This window comes from Bombus bifarius, unplaced genomic scaffold, assembly GCF_011952205.1.
Source record: "Bombus bifarius isolate JDL3187 unplaced genomic scaffold, Bbif_JDL3187 scf7180000009125, whole genome shotgun sequence".
Taxonomy (NCBI): domain Eukaryota; kingdom Metazoa; phylum Arthropoda; class Insecta; order Hymenoptera; family Apidae; genus Bombus; species Bombus bifarius.
In genome coordinates, this window is record NW_022884914.1 from 5256931 (window position 1) to 5278078 (window position 21148).

Sequence of the window (21148 nt, forward strand, 5' to 3'; positions counted from 1 at the left end):
GCAAGATTGAAACACTATGATGGGGTTGGGAAATATTTATTAAAATTTAACCATCGTGGAGTGTACAGAGTGGTGCTTTCAGTACATTCTCTTAATATTACAGTCACGCTAAATATTTCATTTATAAAATATGTATAGTATTTACAGTGATATACATAGTACATTGACAATAGCGTATAAATTATAATCAGCCGAAATGTTGACAGAATAAAACTAAATTCCGTTACAAGGCAAGTAGTACAATTTCTCTGGCAAAACTTCCTACAAATAATAATGATCACAATGATAGTAACAGCGCAACATAACGATATAAATCCAATAGATCGATAGAAATATTAAATATTAACGACGGTAAATATTATCAATAATAATAGCAATAATAATAACGCGAAAATTAATAAAAAGAGAATATGTAATAAAATAGAAAAAAGAAGACATAATCAACGTTCGCAAAGATTTTTACCTCGATTATCCATCCTTAACATTCCTATGTCATCTAGAATCTAAAGTAAAAGAAAAATTCTTGATCGCTACGTTTTCCCTAGAGAGTTTCTTACACCTATATCGTGACACGCAAACATAGTTCCTTTACATTTATAATAATCCCTATTTGTGATAAAAACACTTTAAAGCGTTCTTATCCTGTACAACTTAGAGCTGTACGAGATACGAAAATATGTTAATGAAACGTCATTTATTCATAACTCGGCCCCATAAAAGTCCGCGTACACGCTCATCAAGTACGAGAAACCTGGACGCGGCTGATCCACAGAAAACGGCGCCCTAACAACACTTCGTCAGGAACATGCTTCGTGTTCTGCACGGTACTATCGTTACACGTTACAGTATACATGTGGAAAGTCCTATTTTAATATGTATATTCTTTAAACAAGTGGCGATGGAATGAGTTAGGCAGTTTCAACGATGATTAGGACACAATTCGAGCGATCAATCGAGAAAGCATAATCTTTTTTCCATTTAGAACTATTTGAAATAGTATTTGCTACAGATCAGTTGACTGCTCAAGGCTACTTTATGTTTTATCTCTTTGTGCCAACTTTAAAGACATAAGGTTCAAACTCTTCGTCACAAACATGCTCCAAAATTCAGAGAAGTAGCCTTGAGTAACTAATTGATTTGAGACTTATACCAGCATCATCCGTAAATAAAAAAGCTTTCTATATATAAATATATCTGTCTTTTTTTTAAGCTCCTTCGTATCTTCGCCAGAAACAGAGGATTCACCAATATGTATTTTTTTTTTTATATATAACGTGACATCAACTAATGTTTCCATAGTGTAACAAAGGAGACTTTAACCATTTAAGGGAAACATTCTAAAGTTTGTAATTTAATCTGGACAACGCTGGTTTACATCAAACCTTTATCGCATCATGTAACGAGTCGCGATGAAGTCTTCCCATAGAACAGTATTTGTTCGAACAGCTTTCAAAGCATGACCGTTCAATGTTTAATTAACCCAAGAAAATTGTTCTTGCGCGAACGTCGCGTAGATCACCTTGGGAGTTATATTCAACCATTTTATGTTTTTGTCGTGAGCGCAATTCCTTTGGATCGAGAAAGTTACACAAAAAGGAATCACGTAGTTTTTCAATTACAAAAGTTTCAGTCTTCGAAGAATGGTTGAAACAGTTCGATGAATAAACAGATGCGAACATTATACAAAATTTTACGCGATTCTCAGCACATGCAAAGGAACGGCATTTAAACAGATATGATACGCACATAATACACTTAAATTTACACGATTCAAACTATCAAGCAAGAATATCGTTAGCAGCATACGTTTAATGCTCGAAAATTAAGTTTAAGAGTTTATCACTCGTTCAGAAATTTATAATTTCGATTTTGAGATGACTTTTGACGTTAAGAGAAATTGAATTTTTTTGTCAGACTTGTATCGTTGCTAGCGATTTTCATACCATCAGTCATGTACTGAATCAAATTAGCGTTTTATCTTTCATTTCCGAGAATTAGTTAGCTGTTATAAACTCTCTCGGAATATGAACTACACTTGAAAGAACCAGTGAGAATGCGGCTGAAAAATGCGTTTAAAAACGGAAATAGGATAATTAGGAAGATTATTATCGTCCCTTTTGGAATGTATTCAACATTATTCGCTTTTCCCGTGGATGCTTCTCGAATGAATACGTTATTATAGAATAAACATTTGCGAGACACTTAGCTTCCATTCTAAAAGTATTAAATGTATTCATATGACCGAATTTATCATTTATAGCTATAATTAGCTATAATTGAACGACAGTAATTTATCAACTTCCAAAAAGAGTACTATTATATTTAGTCCTATAATTTTATTTGTTCCAAAGAAATTGTTTCCGTCGATTATGTGTGGCAGATAAATTTATAAATCTCCCTCTAATAAAAATGATATTATTACATTATATAAAAAATTTATCATAAAAATGACCGGTTTGAAATTCTCTCGAAATACTACATTTTGGAACATCCACATCTATCAGTGAAATAAAATTAATTACACGCGTCTAACCTCCAGATTGTTATAGTCGGATCGGTGTATTGGACGGTACTTTCGCCTGCACCCCTACGAATGTAAATCAAGAACTTGGCGCCAATATCTCGGTGACGAAACTAAGAATATTATATACAATTTTCGATACATCTTCGATGAAGACGATAATTACCATATTATTGTGGTGCTTTGAAAACTAGATGGACGAAAAAACCACGCGATTTTTAAGTACATCTCTGGCAGCATAAGATGCAGAATGCAACTGGTCGATTTACGCGATTTTATTTTTTTTTTTTAAGAAAAAAATTATTCTAACCAGTTCTGACGTTTTTTCAATGTATCAACATTTTTCGGCAACATCTATACCACGAAGTAAAAAGCCAAAACTTGTATTATGAAACATTTTCATCCTTTCGAATATTATGTTGTAACCCATTAAGCCGTAAAACGTGTCTATAAGTTACAGGAAATTATGCAATCATCCCAGGTACATCTATCAAAAAGTGATTCTACTATTGTGCCCATGCAAGTTCATTAGCAAACTGCGCAAAATAATTGGTCAAGGCCGAATTATAATTTTACATTAAACATTGCGTATTCTCGTTACCCCTTTTCTCCCGTAATCGTCGAGCTAAATCGACATCGCAAACAATTGACCGAATCGAATTTTTAATATTTCCACCTGGAGCAAACTTTATCTGGCAATTAAAACGTGGCCAAGCCGCGTTCGCTCGGGCTGTGGTTCGTCGATAGCAGCGGACGAGAAACAGGGCTCGTTACGCGTTCCCATCGACGGTCGATAATTCCACAATTCAACCAGAAAACCGGTAACAAATGGCGGGACGTCGTCCTTTCAGCGTCGCTCTATTAATGTCCTCGTCGACGTCGCGAGCAGTCTTTTCACCTGTTTCCAACGCCCTCGGATCGTTTCTAGCCTCGAAACGAGAAAATCTCGCGTGTGCCTCATTAAAAATACCAACCGAGACGTGTCCTCACGAGAACGCATCGACATTCGCAATTACACGGACTTTAGGCACCGTCTTTCTCCACCGCTTCAACCCGCTTCACGTTCTCTTTCTGTCTCCCCCTCGACTTTAATTTCCGCCACGGCGTAATGACTTCAAGCGGATATATACCTGACAGGTAGATACGCAGAGTCATTAGAAGATAGACGTTGACGAAGGATCGGAGTATCTGTACGCGTCTATCGATTGGAAAAATGGTCTGCCACGAAGGACGATAGAGAACGAATGATATCGCCTCTAAGTCGTGCTTTCAGTCGGTAGAGTAGAATAGAAAGATGCATAAACCATGTTATTGCAACGTTCGAGGATCAAAGAGGGAGTGTCATTAAAGCGACGAACAGCCTAACTGCGCGCACGAAGTATCCTCGCCATAATAATTACACGCTGACTGGTATTGGCTCGTCATGCGCATCCCTGGTAAACACGTCACAGCTAATAGTACAAGAGCAGACGAGGTTGACCCCCTACGTTATAATTGCGGGGATCGTATACGTTCTATTTTCGCGTGTACGATCGTACCGCTATTCATTATGTGGAGGTAACTATAGCGGGGAATCGAGAAGGGTTGCGTTCACGCGAACGCGTTCAATGCGAAACAAATCTCATCGACGAACAGCGTTCCTTCTACTTGCTCTCTTTGGGGACTAAAGGAGTTTTTCTCGAATCGGTAAATTTTCGATGACAATTGTTGCAAACGTGCTTCGAACCAATTAACGCGACACGTGGTACGAATTTCTCTGTGAGTCTCTACAAGTTTCAAGGTGCAAAATTAATTCTCCGACGGTATGATCATTATTATGGGACAAATAGTAAAGTATACTGAATATTTTCAAGAAATGAAAATAAATCCTTAGCATCGTGAAAATAAACGAAAATGTTTCCCTTTTACGTCGATATTTATATTTAAAAACAAACTAAGATCATTTCTCATTTGTATCTTCTCAAATCTAAAATAAAACTAAGCATCTTTTGCTCTTGAAAAATCAAGGATGAAGAATCAACCTTCAAAAAACATCCACGCGACGTTATATTTAATCAACAGTCCCTTATATACTGGAATTTAAATCGAATCGTAATCTCGACAAATACACCGTTACATATGTAAGCGCCAGTGCGAATCAAGAAATCGGTGTAGAGAACCTGTGCATACACACGACGAGGAATTAAACGAGGAGATGATCGCAGACGAGGCAAATCCTAGGAATCTAACGACCGTCTCGACATATTTTACAGCTGTGCGAATCGCTTTCTGGATCCGGTTAATTCCTTGGGACTAAGAACGTGGAATACAGACGAAGCGTATCTTCCCCGCGCGATTGTCGTGGGTACGAATCGTAGTCGGAGAATTCGTCAAAATACAAAATTACAAAAATATACTCGTGGCGCCGTACCAACCAGTCGTGCCACGCTTGCTTCGTACGTGCCTACATTTACATATAAACAACGTCGTGAATTAGCGTGCAATTAAGGTCCTTGTGTATTTACAGGGCGTGGCACAACAATTGGATCGGACAAGCCGCGACTCTGCTAGGCCGCTTAAAATAATTCGCGACGATTCGTTCGTGTAATCTCGCTTCCGGTAGATTGTGGTGATCTTTGTGCGAAGAAGCGTTCGAGATCATTCATCGGAAATTTTCGTACACATTCCTGGTTTCCTTATTCGTTCGATTTTCAAGTGTTAGAGATTTTATGTAACAAATCTCCAATGTTGTAAATTGAATCATGAGACTGATTACCATCTTAGGGATTTTTAATTTGAAGTTGAAATAGGAAACATTTATATACATAAATGATTTTTGAGGATAGTGTGAAATTAGATTTAACGTTTACAGATAATTGCGTTCGTGGAAAGTGAAGTTTATCGGAACGAAAATAATAGAAATAATTGAAGAGTGTAATTGTTTTAAAAAATGAAAGGAGAAAATGATTCTTATTTTCTGTTACAACTCTTCCTTCGATTAATCCCTACAACGTGAATTACAGCATCGCAATCCTCTATTCACAAAGTTTAACATCTATTATCTAACAAGTACGAGTAAAACACACAAATTTCTTCTCCGTTAAATTTTCTCCTTAGAAAGGTTTTCAAAGACTATTCGTAGTAAATTCTTACTTTCAGAACAACTAGTAAGAGATAACTGTACATTGGCACCTATTTTATATTAACTTCTCTTCTTGCTCTCCTTTTAAGAATATTACGTTAATAGATTGTATATTTGTTAAAACGTAGCTGAGGAAACGAAGTTACACGATCGTGCCGCGATTTTCTCCGCGCCGTCCCATCGGCATCGCATCATCGTCCTTAGATTCATTTCGTAATACTGTTAGGTGCGTTATGACGCTCGGGGAAGATATTTCGTCGCTATCACGACGAAACCCTTTGTTTCATAAATTGACACGTCATTATTATTACCCAAGTAGTTGTAAAGAAGAATAAGACTTCTTTCTTCAAATATGTATATAAAGAATCGTACCTTCTATTTGACTGAAAATAGATAAAGTGATAGAAAAAGAGTTGACAAAATTTATCTCGAAAATTTATTATTCCGCTCTTTTAGCAATTATAATAGCATATAACGTCTGATCTTTCAGATACGATATCATTTTTTTGTTGCAAGTGAAGTCTTTTGAATATTTAACACATAGCAAAGAACGTTAATATGGTTTAAAATGTTCTTAGTCGAGCTCGGTTCTTTTTATCGTATTTATCTTTATTTGACGTTATTTAACTTTATGAAAATTATCGTATAAAATAATAATTACGAATAGTTTGTAGTTTTGTAATTGGAACATTCTGGAAAAATTATTTTAATACAATACTCGAGGGATTAGCTTGATTAAACAAAAGTATGCGTCTTCCTGTTTCAAGCAAAAGACAGAATATGAAAATAATTCATTCCACTCAACATTTTTCTCTTCCATTTATACTATTTTCAAACAAACAGAACGTTCAAATCTTTCCAATTACGTGACACATCTTGTGCTTTTAACAAACAAACTCAGGTTATAATGCGCAAGCTACGTTGCTTTAAATAATTAAAAGATCGCTTTCAGAGAGGAAAAATCCAGTGAAGAAAGGTCCACAAAAGCAAATGCTTGTTCGTTGTAAATTCAGAATTAGCGAATGCTTTATGAAAAAATAAAGCCGCTCGAAACCGTTTAATTATCTTGAAGCGTTTTCCGGTGCTTGGAAGATTCGTTGAGAAAACGGGAAGCCTGTTAGGAATATTCAAAGTCGTTGAAGGGACTCTTCCGTTAGAACTAGCGTTACAGGATGAGGACTCGTGTGTTCGCAACAAGTTGCGCGAACGATCGATCCCTAAATCCTCGCCAAAGTCGGGAATGCAACGTTAAGCTCCGGATAAAGCGTACAGAAAGTATAACGAGTTCGTGTAGCTTACGAGCGATAAACGTTTAGTCCAAGAATGATCCTTTCTATATATCTGTAAGGCCATTAGAATACTGAATCGGCTAAAAATGTTTGCTGTTCGGTCATGTTGCATTTCGTTTGACATGCGAAACAGATCGATGGCCGGAAAGTATTGCGAATTTTCCCAAAACTCGAGGAACCTATACGAAGGACGTAATCGAAGCTATCGAAGTTCGATGATAAGGAAGTTTGAGTCACGTGTTCTATGGAGCCGGAAGAAATAATTCACGATCAATCGCTTTGAATGTACAGCTTCTTTTCCTCGTACACTTTTTTAAATTAAATCTGTTAATTAAACGCGAATCGCATATGCAGTTCTTCGTGTTTTACGTATACGACAGTTTTTTTTTTCGTTAGTTCTAAGATCGATTTACGTTGTATCCCTAACTCAAGGATTAGACGCGCCTTGCTTTCACGTGTCGCCATTTCCATTCTTTTTCAAAGAAATTTTCGTGCAGAATCACTTGTTTCACGTACGGTTCGGCGAAACCTTAGTCAGATCGAACCATTAGAGGATAGACGAGCTATTTCTTAAGTAGTATAATACACATTGTATGTACAAGCTGTACGATGATTTCTTTTTACAACATACATTCGGCGATTCGCCAGAAAAAAATGCACGTACACTGAGATCTCTCTTCGTAGATACGAAGTAGCATGGCCTTGCGCAAATATTAAAATATTTCTGAGTAGTTTCGAGGGACGAGAATAATATGAATTTGATCACGGTATCTTATAACGTCGATCGTGTAAACCGCGCCATTACTCTCGAGAAAATCCATAGGACCGATCTTTTCATACCGATTTACGACCTCGTAACACTCAGATTGAAACATCTGTGATATTTTACCATTAACAACGAATATAATCGGAAGATTTTACGTATGCGTTTCTCTCAACATTACTAGAAACAGTTATTCTAACATATCCGTTACTTGAATACGTTTTCTTTTACATAGTGCGGAACCATGCACATGGTTTCCCGTGCGTTACTCTTAATTCCGATTTATATATCGCTAAAACAGATACCGGTTCGATGCGGTCAAGTACCAATGCGTAATATGTAATATGTAATTAAAACAATAAAGAAACATAATCTTAAACCTAAGAGAAGTAGAAAACCAAAGCATCGTTTTGCACTTCCTTTAAGGATAAAAAAGGACAATAACAAAGTCGAAATATCGTGTAAAAATGATCGATAGCACAGTACACATCGACAGAAGTACAAAATTTAAATAATAATAATAAAAAAAGGGGAAATATATAGAAATAATAAAAATTAAGAGGTATCGATCACATGATCGTTTCGCAAATAGATCGTATAAGAGAACGCATCGTTTCACGATGCTGCGGTTTGAACGCGATCTTCGTTAGGCATGCAACAAGCACGTCAATAAATAAGACGAACGTCTCCATATGGAGACATTATCCTTAATGCTAATGTCCGGTTACGTTGTATTTTACATGATTTCTGTCTATGATCGTCCGTGAACGGCACAACCCGCTATCCACTAATTTTCTCGTTACACGTAGTAAAACCAGTCACGAGCGTTCGTGGCGTTTTGTTGTATCCATCGTATCGTCGAGATTGTTTCTTCCAAAAAAACGTTTCATCGAACGTTCCTCCCCGAAATTGTAAAACGATCTTGAAAGACATAGTCGATTTTCGATCAATCGCTTCGACACAGTTCTCGTTATTCGCGTTATCCACCGTTGCGTCGACCTATGTAGAGAATCCGTGTGTCGATCTCACGAATCACATAATATATGCTTGTCCTCCACGCGATCGGAAACCCTGTCATGTGCCGCGAACCGAATAAATTATAAAATACATAAAAAGATACAGAGAGGATACACGATGAACAAAGAAAGAATAACCGGCAAAGGCGTCTCGTCCGAAAAATTTTGCTGGTGTTTCTCCGCCAAAGTCAGCGGTTTACCCGACGAACCATGTTCACCGGATGTGGAAGCCCCCGGCACGCTCGTTCGTCAGCACGTTCGCCGGCGGAACTTACGCGCTCCAACCGAATATCGACCCGCCGCGCATCGAGGGGGTCGTTTCAACTTGAAAGGCACTACCGGTCTAATGTGGCTTCGGTCATGCGTCTCTCCTCCTCAGCACGGCCACGACCTCGCGGCCTCATCTTCGTCGACCGACGTACGTCGATCATACCTCTGTGCCGTCTTCGCCCTCGTCCTCGTACAGGGGACCGTTGGTTGACTTCTTCTTAGGTTTTGGGGGTGGTCTTGGTGGTACTTTTCTTCCTAACGTGTTGCTACTACCAGATTGTTGTTGCTGTTGCGGTTGGGCTTGTCCAACAAGATGATTACTGTCGGTCGATTCGTCAGCGAGTTTGGTTGGCCATTCGGCTGCACCTTCCGGAGCGGCTCTATCGAGTGGACTGCTGGTCAATATATTCGGTGTGCTTCGTTGTATCGTACCGTAGTGCGAACCTGGCGTTCCAGGCAGAGGTCGATTCCTCATCGTGGACAACGGTTCGGGACTTTTGTTCAACGATAGGACCGAACTACCATCAGCGGTCGTCCTTAATCCCAAATTATCGTAAACCGGCTCCAATCCATCCGTAGGCGATGTGGGTGGACCGCTGCTCCAGCTGGGTGCTCTTGGTCTGCGTGGTATCGTCACGTAGCCATGACGTGGCATTACTGGTGCGATCGACGAGCTCGTAATTCCATAGGGTGTAACGCTACGGTTGTGCGGCAAAGTCTTGAAAGCTGCTGGATATTGGTTCGAGGGTGAGCCAAACGCGGCTGTGGTGGGTGTCACATGTTGACTCGGAAGACGCGTGTTGTCGGGCGCGGTGGACGCCTGGCTCGTCGGCGATGCGCCTCGACCGCCGGAGAAGGCCAACAGATCCGGCGGATACTGGCGGTAGCTTCCGCCTCCTCCGCGGCACATGGTGCCGGTTCCGCTCTCGAGCTCTGGCGTCGCTCGTTCTTCCCTCTCGTCGTCGCCGACGCCGCCGATCACTCCGCTGCCGACACCGCCACCGATACCATCAGCTGCCAGAACATAAACAAAAAAGAAGGGCGAACGTTAAGAAAGAAAAGTGAAAGACGCGATAATCATAATGAAATATAACAGAAAAAAAAGAGATTTAAGCGTCGCCGGTCGAGTAAAAGCGATAACAATTCAGTGGCGTATGGATATTAGTACAGTTGTTAAGTGGGAAAGATACGCCCCACAGTTTTACGGCTTGCGTTGAATCGGAGCGCAGTTTGGAACGAGGACAAGGAGATCTCGTTGCTTCTATGAAACTGTATGTACACTCTTGCGTAGTTCGATCGACCGAGTTATTCATAAAATGTCTTCGTCTATATCTAACAATTGGGAAATTATTTCCAATATTTGAGAAAATGCAGACAGACAAATTTGGAGTTATATGTAGTATAAATATCATCCAGAATCATGTTATAGATCATTTCGACTCATCTGGTGCTACGTAAAAGGCTAAGATACTAAGACTAAATAATATAAATAAGGAAATGATTTATAATAAAAATACCCTAAAGTAATAAAAATAAAATTAAGTTTTAGAACTGTTTGTGAAAAACATATATGAGGAAGATTATTGTCACAGATCCCCTGGCATTCCTCGATTGCATCCCTATTCGAATACCTTCTTTAGTATGCTATCGAAGCGAAACCTATCACAAGAAATTTCCTTTCAAACGTTTTACATTTCCCCGCAGCTAAAACGCAAAGTTCACGATTCGTCGAGAACTCAACGAAATGATAAAAATATCCATACTCGATACTTTCTTTGCTCGTGAGCTACTTTAGTTAGATACTGCGCATCGGAGGAGATTACGTAATATACAAGACCTGCCACGATTTATAACGCAAAGACACGTAAATCGATCGTGTCCTTTGAGATAAAGTTTCATCGGGAGAAAAGTGGGTCGTGATTCTTACGTGTTTCACTCGCTCCACTTCAGAGCTATAATTTAAACGACAACCAGCGATTCCATCATCTTTTTGCGTAACAAATCTGTCAAGAAAATGTACACTTGGCTTCTTTTAATCGAATATTGTTCACAGTCGAGGACTTCGTTTCGATGCTCTGCCATTTTCTCGACCTCGCGCGCCATGACACGAACAACGATACATTTTGCTGCTCCATCTAAATTTCGAGGTATACTATCCGCGTATATCTATGCGTGGATTCGCGCAAAATCTTAGCAAGTGTCAATGGCAAGTAAACGAAAGGACCAGTGATCATAGAAGTTTTATCGTAGTGTTTTTTCAGTATTCGAATTCTGTTCAATAGCAGAGTGAAAAGAGAATGTAGGCCAAGAGGTAGAAAGAAAAAGATTGCGCACGACTAACCTTCCGGCAAATGGATACAAAAGGACACCGGGTGTACGCGGAGGTAATTGAGATGCGGAAGGTAACTGTTCAAATACGAGATCCTCGACAATTTCAATTATTGTCTTTGAAAGTGTATAGACAAAGAGCCGGGAACGCGAGTATCGCATACATATACGTATTATACGTGCAAGAGATTTCACGATGAGAACGCACAAGGAAGAATCGTTCTCGATAAAACGACAGAACCTGCTAATTCAGATGGAAGCGGTGCGTGATGATTATTATTGTACTCTCCTTTGTAGAATCCGAGGCAAACGTCGCAAAACGCGTATTTTCCTTTTCCCTTATCGCTTTAATCACCACTCTATGCGTACAACAGTCCCCCAGTACTCGCTCCCCTATTGTTCCCAGTATTTTCATTATTTACGGTAGAGAGCGAGTAACCATGTTTCAATTAACAGCAACATCTCTTTCCCTCGTCCTGATCCTTCGCTCGCTTACCCTCCATTGTCCCTCCACACCGGTTTATCTTTTCGTTCCGTTCTGTTTTCATCTTATGGTTCGACGCGACTTACCGACGTCGTTTCTTTGCGCTGTCTCCCTTCTTACGCTATACACAAAAATTGAACTACAGAGTGTGCAATTACCCCCGACTCGTCTTTCTCGTTGATCGCCGTTATTATCGTCATCGTTGCTCTCTGCGAGAAGAAGATTATGTACAACGCCACGATATCAGCCGTAAGCTAAAGGACAAAAATACTTGGGTCTCTGTTGAACGGTTACCCGCATCGACGTACATTATACATGGAATTTATCCATACCGCGCGTTTAAACGATCGTATATGCATATATTTACAAGTCTATCAAAATAATCGTTTTCGCGATACGTCTGTGAAACACGACGATTAGATTACGTCGTGTCTAATTAAACGACAGGCCGACGTCGGACACAGGCATTTCGCATGCAGCATTTCTTTTACGGAAAACGAGGTTGTTCGCGGAGAAAAACGCTATCAATAACGACCAGACGCAAATGACGAATGCCTTTCACCTCTCTTTCTCTCTCTCTCTCTCTTTCTCACTATATTTCTCGCTTCCTCTTTCTCTCTCTTTGTATCATTACATGTTGCACGCTCTCATTAATCTTGCAACAGTCTTGGTCGATATTCGTTCACCCAGGATCGATGGCGCCTCATTTATCTGTCGACGGGATTACTGAACCTCGCCAGCATTACGGCCGACACGATTGTCTTAAAGTTAAATACACTCGCCATATATACGATTCAATTAATCTATTCCGTCCTTTAATTAGCGACGATACCCAGTTCCGAAACGGAGGCGAACGTATGTTTTCGAAGGAAATCGGAAGATTAATGGCTGCGGTGTTAACAATATCTAAATTGGATTTCGTTTCGGCGCACCGTTTATCGGGGAAATTCCTTTGTTCACGGTTCCGTTGATTGATCTTCGTGTCAATATCAGCGATGATTTTGCCACGAAACATCGTATTACGTTGTATCACGAATACGTACACGAACAGAGACAGTTTGTCATACTCTAATTTTGAACTCTCGATATTTGGAGAAATTTTTTTTTTTGAAAACAAAACGTTTTTAGACCTTTCTATCGGTAAATTTTGGGGTCAAAATGAGCGCAGTCTATTCTTCATGGCCTATTGTTGCGTTTTAATTAAAAATGAATTTATTGTTCATAAATTTCCATTCATAGTTTCTAGTTCGCTGTTCAATAGAACGAGTTAAAGGATACTTCGCGGAAGAAACAAAGAACTCCGTTTTATTCAGTGTTTTTACTTTACGCACACCCAGTTACGCAATTTTTGCTGCAATGATATCCCTTTTTACGGTTAGTAATAAAACAGCCAATAGAAAAAACGACGGAACGTTTAGTTATATAACTTTCTACAATATTATTTCTTTTGTAGTAATAGCTAATTCTAAATGCAATTCTTCTTTTCATAGAATCGTAACCTTCTCGAAATGAAAAATATAAAAGACGCCTATGAAATATGTATATTATATACTTTATAACATGTACATTTTCGTGATATCCTTTTATATTCTTACGATTGTTAGAGACCTTTCTTTGATTATCGTACCACAAGTATGTATTTTGTGATACTGAAAAAAATATACATATACTTTTTAATTAAATTACCTTTCTCTCCGCTTACTCTTTTTATAAAAATTAAATTGACCCCATCTACTCGATATGTATGAAGTGTTTGACCCTATCAAGAGTAACCCTGTTTAATATACACTGACTCGTGAAAATATTTGAACATTTTCCATAGAAAACATTTATGTGCATAATATTGTATGCTTTATGTAAAACACATCAAAATTTCATTAGCACCGTAATCAAACAGGCCTCAATATCCTTTGTATAATATATCTAACGTATTCGTACAAAATTTCCATGATTCTTCGAATGTTTTCTTGACCCCGTGTAAATTTACCATTCGTTCAAATAATTTTCTAGAATTTTAATCGAAACTTAAATTTTATTTAAAAACTTCCGCTCGACACCGAACAAACGCGAAAGAAATATTTACGTAACATCAATCCTCGGAAAGTTCACAGTCGGAAACCCATTACTCGTTCGATTTCCTCGTTTCGTGTTCGTGTACGATGCACGCGAGCAGCAGTAGACGACCATCGAGCCTGGTTGATCGTCGAGCGTTTCGCGAACGTCTCGACGTAATCGCCGCTCGGAAGCTAACAAATGGTTAGTAGCTAGCACCTGGCCACGCACTGTTTAGTAATGTAAGCAGTGTACTGACCGAAGACTGAGTCGTTGTCGAGCAATGTACGGTTCAGCTCTGTCATCTCGGTGCCGTGCGACGTCACCGAAGGCGCTTCGTATCGTCTGGGTGGCTTCACCACGGGATTTATAGTCGTGATGAGGGACTTCTCCTGTTCACCGAGGCCGTGGTGCTCCATCGAGGCGGCCTCTAAGCTCTTCTCGTCGTGCCTCGTTCGTCGGCGACGACAATAACACACGCAAAAGGACACGGTCACCACCAGAAGTAGCAACGCGGTCACGCCCAAACCGAGCGCGAGAGGCAGACTAATTATATTGTCCTTGCCGCCCATGGCGTCACCAGCGATAATCAGGGTCACGTTCTTCTCTGTATTTCCGCCCGGACTTTTCGCCAGACAGACGTAATCACCCTTGTCCGAAGAAATAACGTCCGGTATCGTGAGGTTCAGCCATTCGTGGCTCGATTTCAGGATGTAGTTTTTCTCTCCGTTGTGTCGTCTCGTATGATTGTTCAAGATTCTCGACCGATGTACCCAGACCAACTGAAATACAAAAGTAAAACGATTGAAACATTTTATTAATCTTCGAATTTATGGTAATTGTGTCTTGATAATCTAAAATTGTTGTATCTTTGTTATCTTTGTCAGAAACTACATCAGAGGATTGTAATTTACTCAGATGGCAATAAAGTGTACATACAAACGAAAAAATTCTAAGGATGTCCTTAATTTTCAGTTTTCGTGCTACGAAAAATTTAAAGGGCTTCTCTAACGTATGCAAACGCTCGCCCAACTGCGTTCTTTTTTTGGTAGGACGTGATTTCAAAAGACGCAGTTTTCTCTTCACAAACTTTTTCTCCTTCTCCTTTTCATACTTGCCCATGTGTTATTCTCCGCAAGGACATTTTCGTTAAATCATAGAAATTTCGCCACACAGTTTTGAGTCAGTGGCTCACGCGGACCTTGTGCGAATTGTTGTGGAGTATAATACGTCGAGGAAATAAATCGATATGGCGAGACAATGGACCTTTTTAAAAGATACCATTTTCGTTTAGTAGTTTATAACATTTTAATACAAAGTATTCATTTGTTTTATCACAAAAGACTTCTTTCAACAGATCTATTTTATAAACCCTTCGAAAATACCGAAAGTACTAACAATTACTAAGACATTCTCTACAAAAGAACGCATGTTCTTAGCTTGTATCTTATCCAAGTAATTACGATTAAAATTACAAAACATGAGATCATAGCCAATAAACGTTAAGAAAAAGATCTCTTCCACGGTGAGATCCGAAAACAATGTTGAGTCGGAGATCGTTTAGAAGCTTTCAGGCTAAGTTGCCTGAATGCGGGCTTAACCAGCGCAATCTTTCCAACGGATCTAACCTCCGCATCGAGCCAGATTGTATACTAAATAGCTTGTAAGCTACTGTAGATTACCGCAGTCAACATTTCTCGGACTTAATTGCGTCTTGCTTTACAATACTTCACGGTGTGCATTCCGTCCTATTTTATTTTAACCCCGTTTAACAGAGTTTCTCCCCATGCTATGCAACGAATAAAAATGCAAACGACGTATATACACGATATCATACCTGCGGTCGTGGGATCCCAGAAGCCTTACACCAAAAGGTGACGTTGCCTTTGCCAACCTCGACCTTCACTGATGGTCCTATCGTGAAGATTTCAGGTCGGCAAGCGAATTCGTCACTGCTGATTTCGTCCCACATCTTCCCTGCAAGGGTAGCTGGTTGCTGGCATGTAGTGGGTTTCGTATACAGCTTTCGTTCTATCGTCCAATCGCGAAATTTCTTCAGACGGCAATTGCAATTCCATGGATTGTTATGCAGCTCTAGGCTCCCAAGCTTTGGCAACGTCTCGAAGCTCTGGACCCTCAATACGCTCAGATTATTCCCATCCAAGGTCAACAATCGCAATTCCGGAAGATTACGAAAGGTTTCCTCCTCCACTCGCTCTAACTCGTTGTTAGACAGCATCACCTTTTGTAGATATGCGAGATCGTGGAACAAACCGTTTTCCAACACCTTCAGCTTGTTCTCGTTCAACAACAGTACCCTCAATCGTTGCGTCTCCCTGAACGTACCGGGATACAAGGTTTTAATGTTATTTCCTGATAAATCGATCTCAATCACGATCTTCAGGCCATTGAACGCGTCCGTATGGATCGACTCGATCTCGCATTTTCGCAGCACCAGCTTCTGAAGGTTGACTAGATGCACCCGACTGAACGAGTCGTGCATCAGGTGCATGATACGATTCCCGGTCAAATCGAAGTTCTGAATCTCTGGCGACAAACTGCTGGGTATCTGCGTGAGATTCTGCTTGATGCATTCGGCGGTCTTCCTGCCGGAGATCCATCTGCACTTGCACGACGACGAACACAGCCCCGTCCAATATTCCTGGCTCCAACACACCACGACCACCAGCGTCGAGTAAAGTAACAGTTTCGCCGTTCTTAGCTCCATCCCGAGGATTTCTGTTAACAAGAGAAACATGACGGGCTAGATTAGAACATGTTCAAGTGTGTACTGGTTACGGGCGCGTTACTCGTTCCGAAGGGTAGAAAGGGGTTGGATATATAATTTGGGGACGTAATCGCCCGTTTGTGTTAGCAACTTGGTCGTTTCACTAAGAGGTTTATATTAAAGTCTCATTGTCTCGTATTTTATCGTTCAGGACGGTAATTTGCTATCCATTGTCAGTAAAGTGGAGAATATAATAATAATAATAATAATAATAGTAATAATAATAATAATAATTTAATTTAATTATTATTGATATTCATGACCTTTTTTCTTTTTTTCTTATATGCATTAATTTGTATGAGTACATGAACCAAAATCTACATGTACATAAAAATTTCTGCATATTCCAATCGCATCGATTTATACATTCTTGCTTATTAAATTTTAGGATCATTGTAACATTTTTTTCACTATTAAAAGCAAGTGAAACACTTGGGATTCTAGCGGGGTCTTTTATATACAACATCCACGTAGATTCAAACTATAAAGTTCAGACAGCGCAATGCTCTGCACACCATCGTCAATTGGTACTTTTTGCATAGGTCGTAATCCAGTCGACGGATCTGTAGGGTGTTAGCAGCGGGATTTTTAATTAAAAGCATTTTTAACTGGAAGGTTTACGCAAAACCTTCCTCTTCTCGGACGTTGTGTAGTTGGAAAGCCGAGTAGCGCGATCAACAGGAGGAAACTCAACTTTCCCTGTTATCAGGGGAAGTCTACGAGTGCGGTTCTCTGCGATGCTTCCGAGCCGTCAGCATCGGTTGCCATCTCCGTTAGTTGTGCTCTTTCACCCCCTTTTTTATCGTCTTTTTCTTCCACCCAGCCTTCCATTCTTTTTCATATTTTATTTTTTTTACCCTCTTATCCAGTAATACTCGGTCCGTTTTTTTCTTTTCTATATATCTTACTTCATTCTGTTAATCTCGAAACTAGAAACTTGCGGTGGGCCAACTTAACGTACATTGTTAGCAATCTAACTTAATATCGTTTTGGTGCACATTCGACCGTAGACGCCGCGCCGGATAGCTGAACTTAAATTAATACAATACGACGCCGAGCACACTTTACCCCTTTTATTATCATCCGGGAGTTCGAGGTTGTGCATCAAATTACTCTTTCTACCGGCGGGTACCACCGGGTACAATTCATTTTGTGCCTCCCGACGGGTATGGAGGCCGGAGAAAAGGGTCGTGAAAACGTAGACTGAGCACCGACGACAACGACGATGTCGCTAGACGTTCTTACTATTTGAATTTATTCCAAAAATCCAGGGTGGAAAGGGCAGAATGGAAGGAAGGCGCGCACGAACACAAGGCCGAGTCATATTTTTCCTCTGGCGTATGTGACGATGAAAAGCAAAGAAAATAGGAAAAATGTGATCCCGTGTACCGAGATGAATCGATTTACTTTGGGAACACTCTCGAACATGTTGTAACAACGTCAATTCCCAACGCGGGTCTCGACATAAGCGAGTGCGTTTACGTCGGTTACACCAATTCGGTTATCGTTCGCTTCTATTTCGCGACCGTGACGTGGCCTGTACACGCTCGACAAACTACGTTTATCAAGTAGCCGCCACGCAACCTACGTGTAGCGGTTTCCATGATCAAATATTTATAACCTGATCGTGTAATTGGGTGACACGCCGTGTCAGCCGGTTGACTTTCATTCCGATCGTTTTGCACTGAAATTCCGTGTCCAATCGGAACAAGTACGTATGTACATAGGGTGTATTGGAGTTTTATCGTTTCAACATTTTACGTGCAATTTGACTTGTTTCCCTACCAAACTTATTATTATGCAAGAGTAGCATAGTTAACTTGTGTTATGTTGTATAATATTAATATCGTTGATGGCTTAGAACACACCCTATCTTTGCTACGCCCTTTCAATCATTTTCTACCCAACTATATCTTTCTAATTTTATGTTTGATATTACAAATATTACAATTCCCTCTTGTTTACCAAAATGGGAGCAAGGTTAAAATATAAAAATTTGATAATAAAGCAAAATTAAACATTACGTCTCTGTGATTAATCACCAATAGCACTCGATACCAATTAGCAACAAACAACAACTGCAAATGTTAATATAGTAAGGTTTCACTAATAAAATTGGCAGCGTTATTTTCCATACGCTTTTTACACGTTTCAACTGCGGTAAAATTTTCGATCAATGCCGCTCGTTCGATAGTACAGCCAGGATTCGCTCAATCTTCGAATCGTGTTATTTACTGCGCTCGGTAAGCTGTCAGCCAGTTTCGAATATAAAAACATCGTAAAATGCTCCCTTAATTGACAGTGCGAACAGTGTTACGTGATAATCGGGTCAGAATTGAAAAAATGGCGTTATCAACGGGAATTAACGCTCGATGCAAACGATCGTCATCCGATACGAAACGACGAGATTTTCTACATTGACAGCGAAAAAACAATCCTCGTTTGATACCGTTTATCACTCACAATAATAACAAAAATATCGCCCCTCGGTGTTTATAGATATACAGGGTGTCCTATAAATAATAGCAAATTTTAAATTCCATGTAATATAAAGTCTATAAATATTTAACTACAACGGTAGAATAAAGATAAAAGCACACGCTATATAACAAGGAACGCTTTGAATGATATTCAAATTTTGTACCTTCCTTGGAACGAACATTACAAGCAAGTTATTTAAAAAAGAAACTAAGAAGCCTTTTAAAATTATTCTAAAGTGAAAATCGTTTAGAAAATATTGCTTCCAACGGTACAACCTTCGACAAAATTTCAGTGATAATCATCAATGAATAAAACGACTAGATTACTCGAAACAACGTCCCTATTCCCATATACTGTTCTGAATACAACATAAAGGAGATACACGTCGTGAGTATCTTTCAAACGGTAGTAAGGTTCATTAAATTGATTAACCTCGAGCATGCAGAAAAGCATAGAACTATGCTGGAAGGCCAGCAGAGGATTCCCTCTCGAGTATTTATTTCAGCCGAGAATCGAGATCCTTCAGGGAGTGTAGAGCCCTTGTGGATCGCAAGAACTTTCCACATGCAAGGGTCGTGCGCGTGCAACCCCATGCCTTCGTGCTGGAGAACTTTTCGAAGTCTCCGCCCGCTACGGAAAACTCATGGTTCGCGTACTTCACCTCGTCCTATCCTCCCATGGACTTTATCGTCGGAGGACTAGGGGCACGATTCTTTCGTGCCGGCTTTTGCGGTGAACCAGCGTTACAAGACAAAATAAATACGGTTCCAAGCTTCATTGCTCGTTACATCGTTCTTCACGTTTCTTTTTCCATTCCTTCTTTCCATCGTCCGCCCCTATCTGTTTCTTCGTCTTCTTTTTTCTTCTTTCTATTCTTATGCTCCTACTCCTTTGCTAATGTCTCTTTTACAGTCTCAAGACTCACACTGCGAGCTTTTTCTTCCTCTTCTCTTAGCGTCTGTGCGCCGTACTGGTTTCACCTGATCGTTGTAACGTGCATCGATCGTTCGCATTTGACTTGTAAATATCCGGCAAACCAGGACATTAGATATGCATAAGGCAAAAGTAAGCAGTTTATATAGCCTGCCGCGCATGTACAGCGTTAATCATCTCACGCTGGGACCTCAAGTTCTGTCGAAGTAAATATCGACAATACCGGGAAAAGGGCAAAGGTAGATGCTACAGAGGGAAAAATATTCTGACAAATATTTTATAACAATCAAAATATATGCTGTTAAAGCATATTTCCAAGTATATTTCTCCAAGTAAATTGGAGAGGCATCGAGAGTCTAAAATGTACAAATTTTGGAGAATATGATCTTGAATAAAAACGTTGATATCTAAGTTTAAAATCTTAGAAAATATCTCTGACAATATTCCATTTGTCTCTTGCAAACAATCCGTATGTATCTATATCGCTAACAGCTATCGAAATTTTAATCCTTTAAAGCTTAAAAGATAAAGCAAAATGAAACACATGCATATTAAATCGTAATTGTTCCTACTGACGATCACCATCCTCTACTTGATCTATAATTGTGGAACTTCCTCTATATAGAATATAGAGAAAGGCTGAATTTTGAGGCGAACTGGTAGTGGTGTGTCCTTTGGAAACACTATCCGGAAGGGAAGTACTACGTGCCTTGTTCCAGAACGTGCACACTCGGAAGGAGTTTGACGTGGACATACGTCCTTTACGTAGGCACGCGTGCATGCAAGTCCAGCCCTCTCGCGGTGCTTTGCATAGCCGGGAAAAATGTCAGATAACGAATCCTGTCTTTCTCTTTACCGGCTGAAATTTCAAATTCAGACTAGGTTTATCAATCAAAATCATCCCTGGCCATGCTGCCTCTTCCGCCGTAGAGTTTTCATAAAAACTTCATCGATCATGTGTGCCCATATTCAGTAAGATTGTGATCTCGTCTTATGGTTTTTGGCAATGGGTATTTACGTAGTACTGTTTATAAACGCATTTTTCTTTCAGAAGATCGCACGATTTTACTAAAAATTTGATCTTTTTACGATGACGTTAAAA

The 21148-nt window shown here is 39.8% G+C and overlaps 1 protein-coding gene across 4 annotated transcripts in view; it reads right to left on the minus strand.

Moving 5' to 3' along the window:
* Positions 1–20: 20 nt before the first annotated feature.
* The window catches only part of LOC117213549 (amphoterin-induced protein 1), a 169422-nt gene continuing 148294 nt past the window's right edge, over positions 21–21148 (minus strand). For all 4 annotated transcript variants that reach the window (XM_033458966.1, XM_033458967.1, XM_033458968.1 and 1 more), the window contains 3 exons: positions 15682–16583; positions 14104–14626; positions 21–9994 (listed from right to left, as the gene is read on the minus strand). In XM_033458966.1, the coding sequence (XP_033314857.1) occupies positions 9138–9994; positions 14104–14626; positions 15682–16583 (2282 nt within the window). In that variant the 3' untranslated portion in view covers positions 21–9137. The remainder of the gene's footprint in view (positions 9995–14103; positions 14627–15681; positions 16584–21148) is intronic.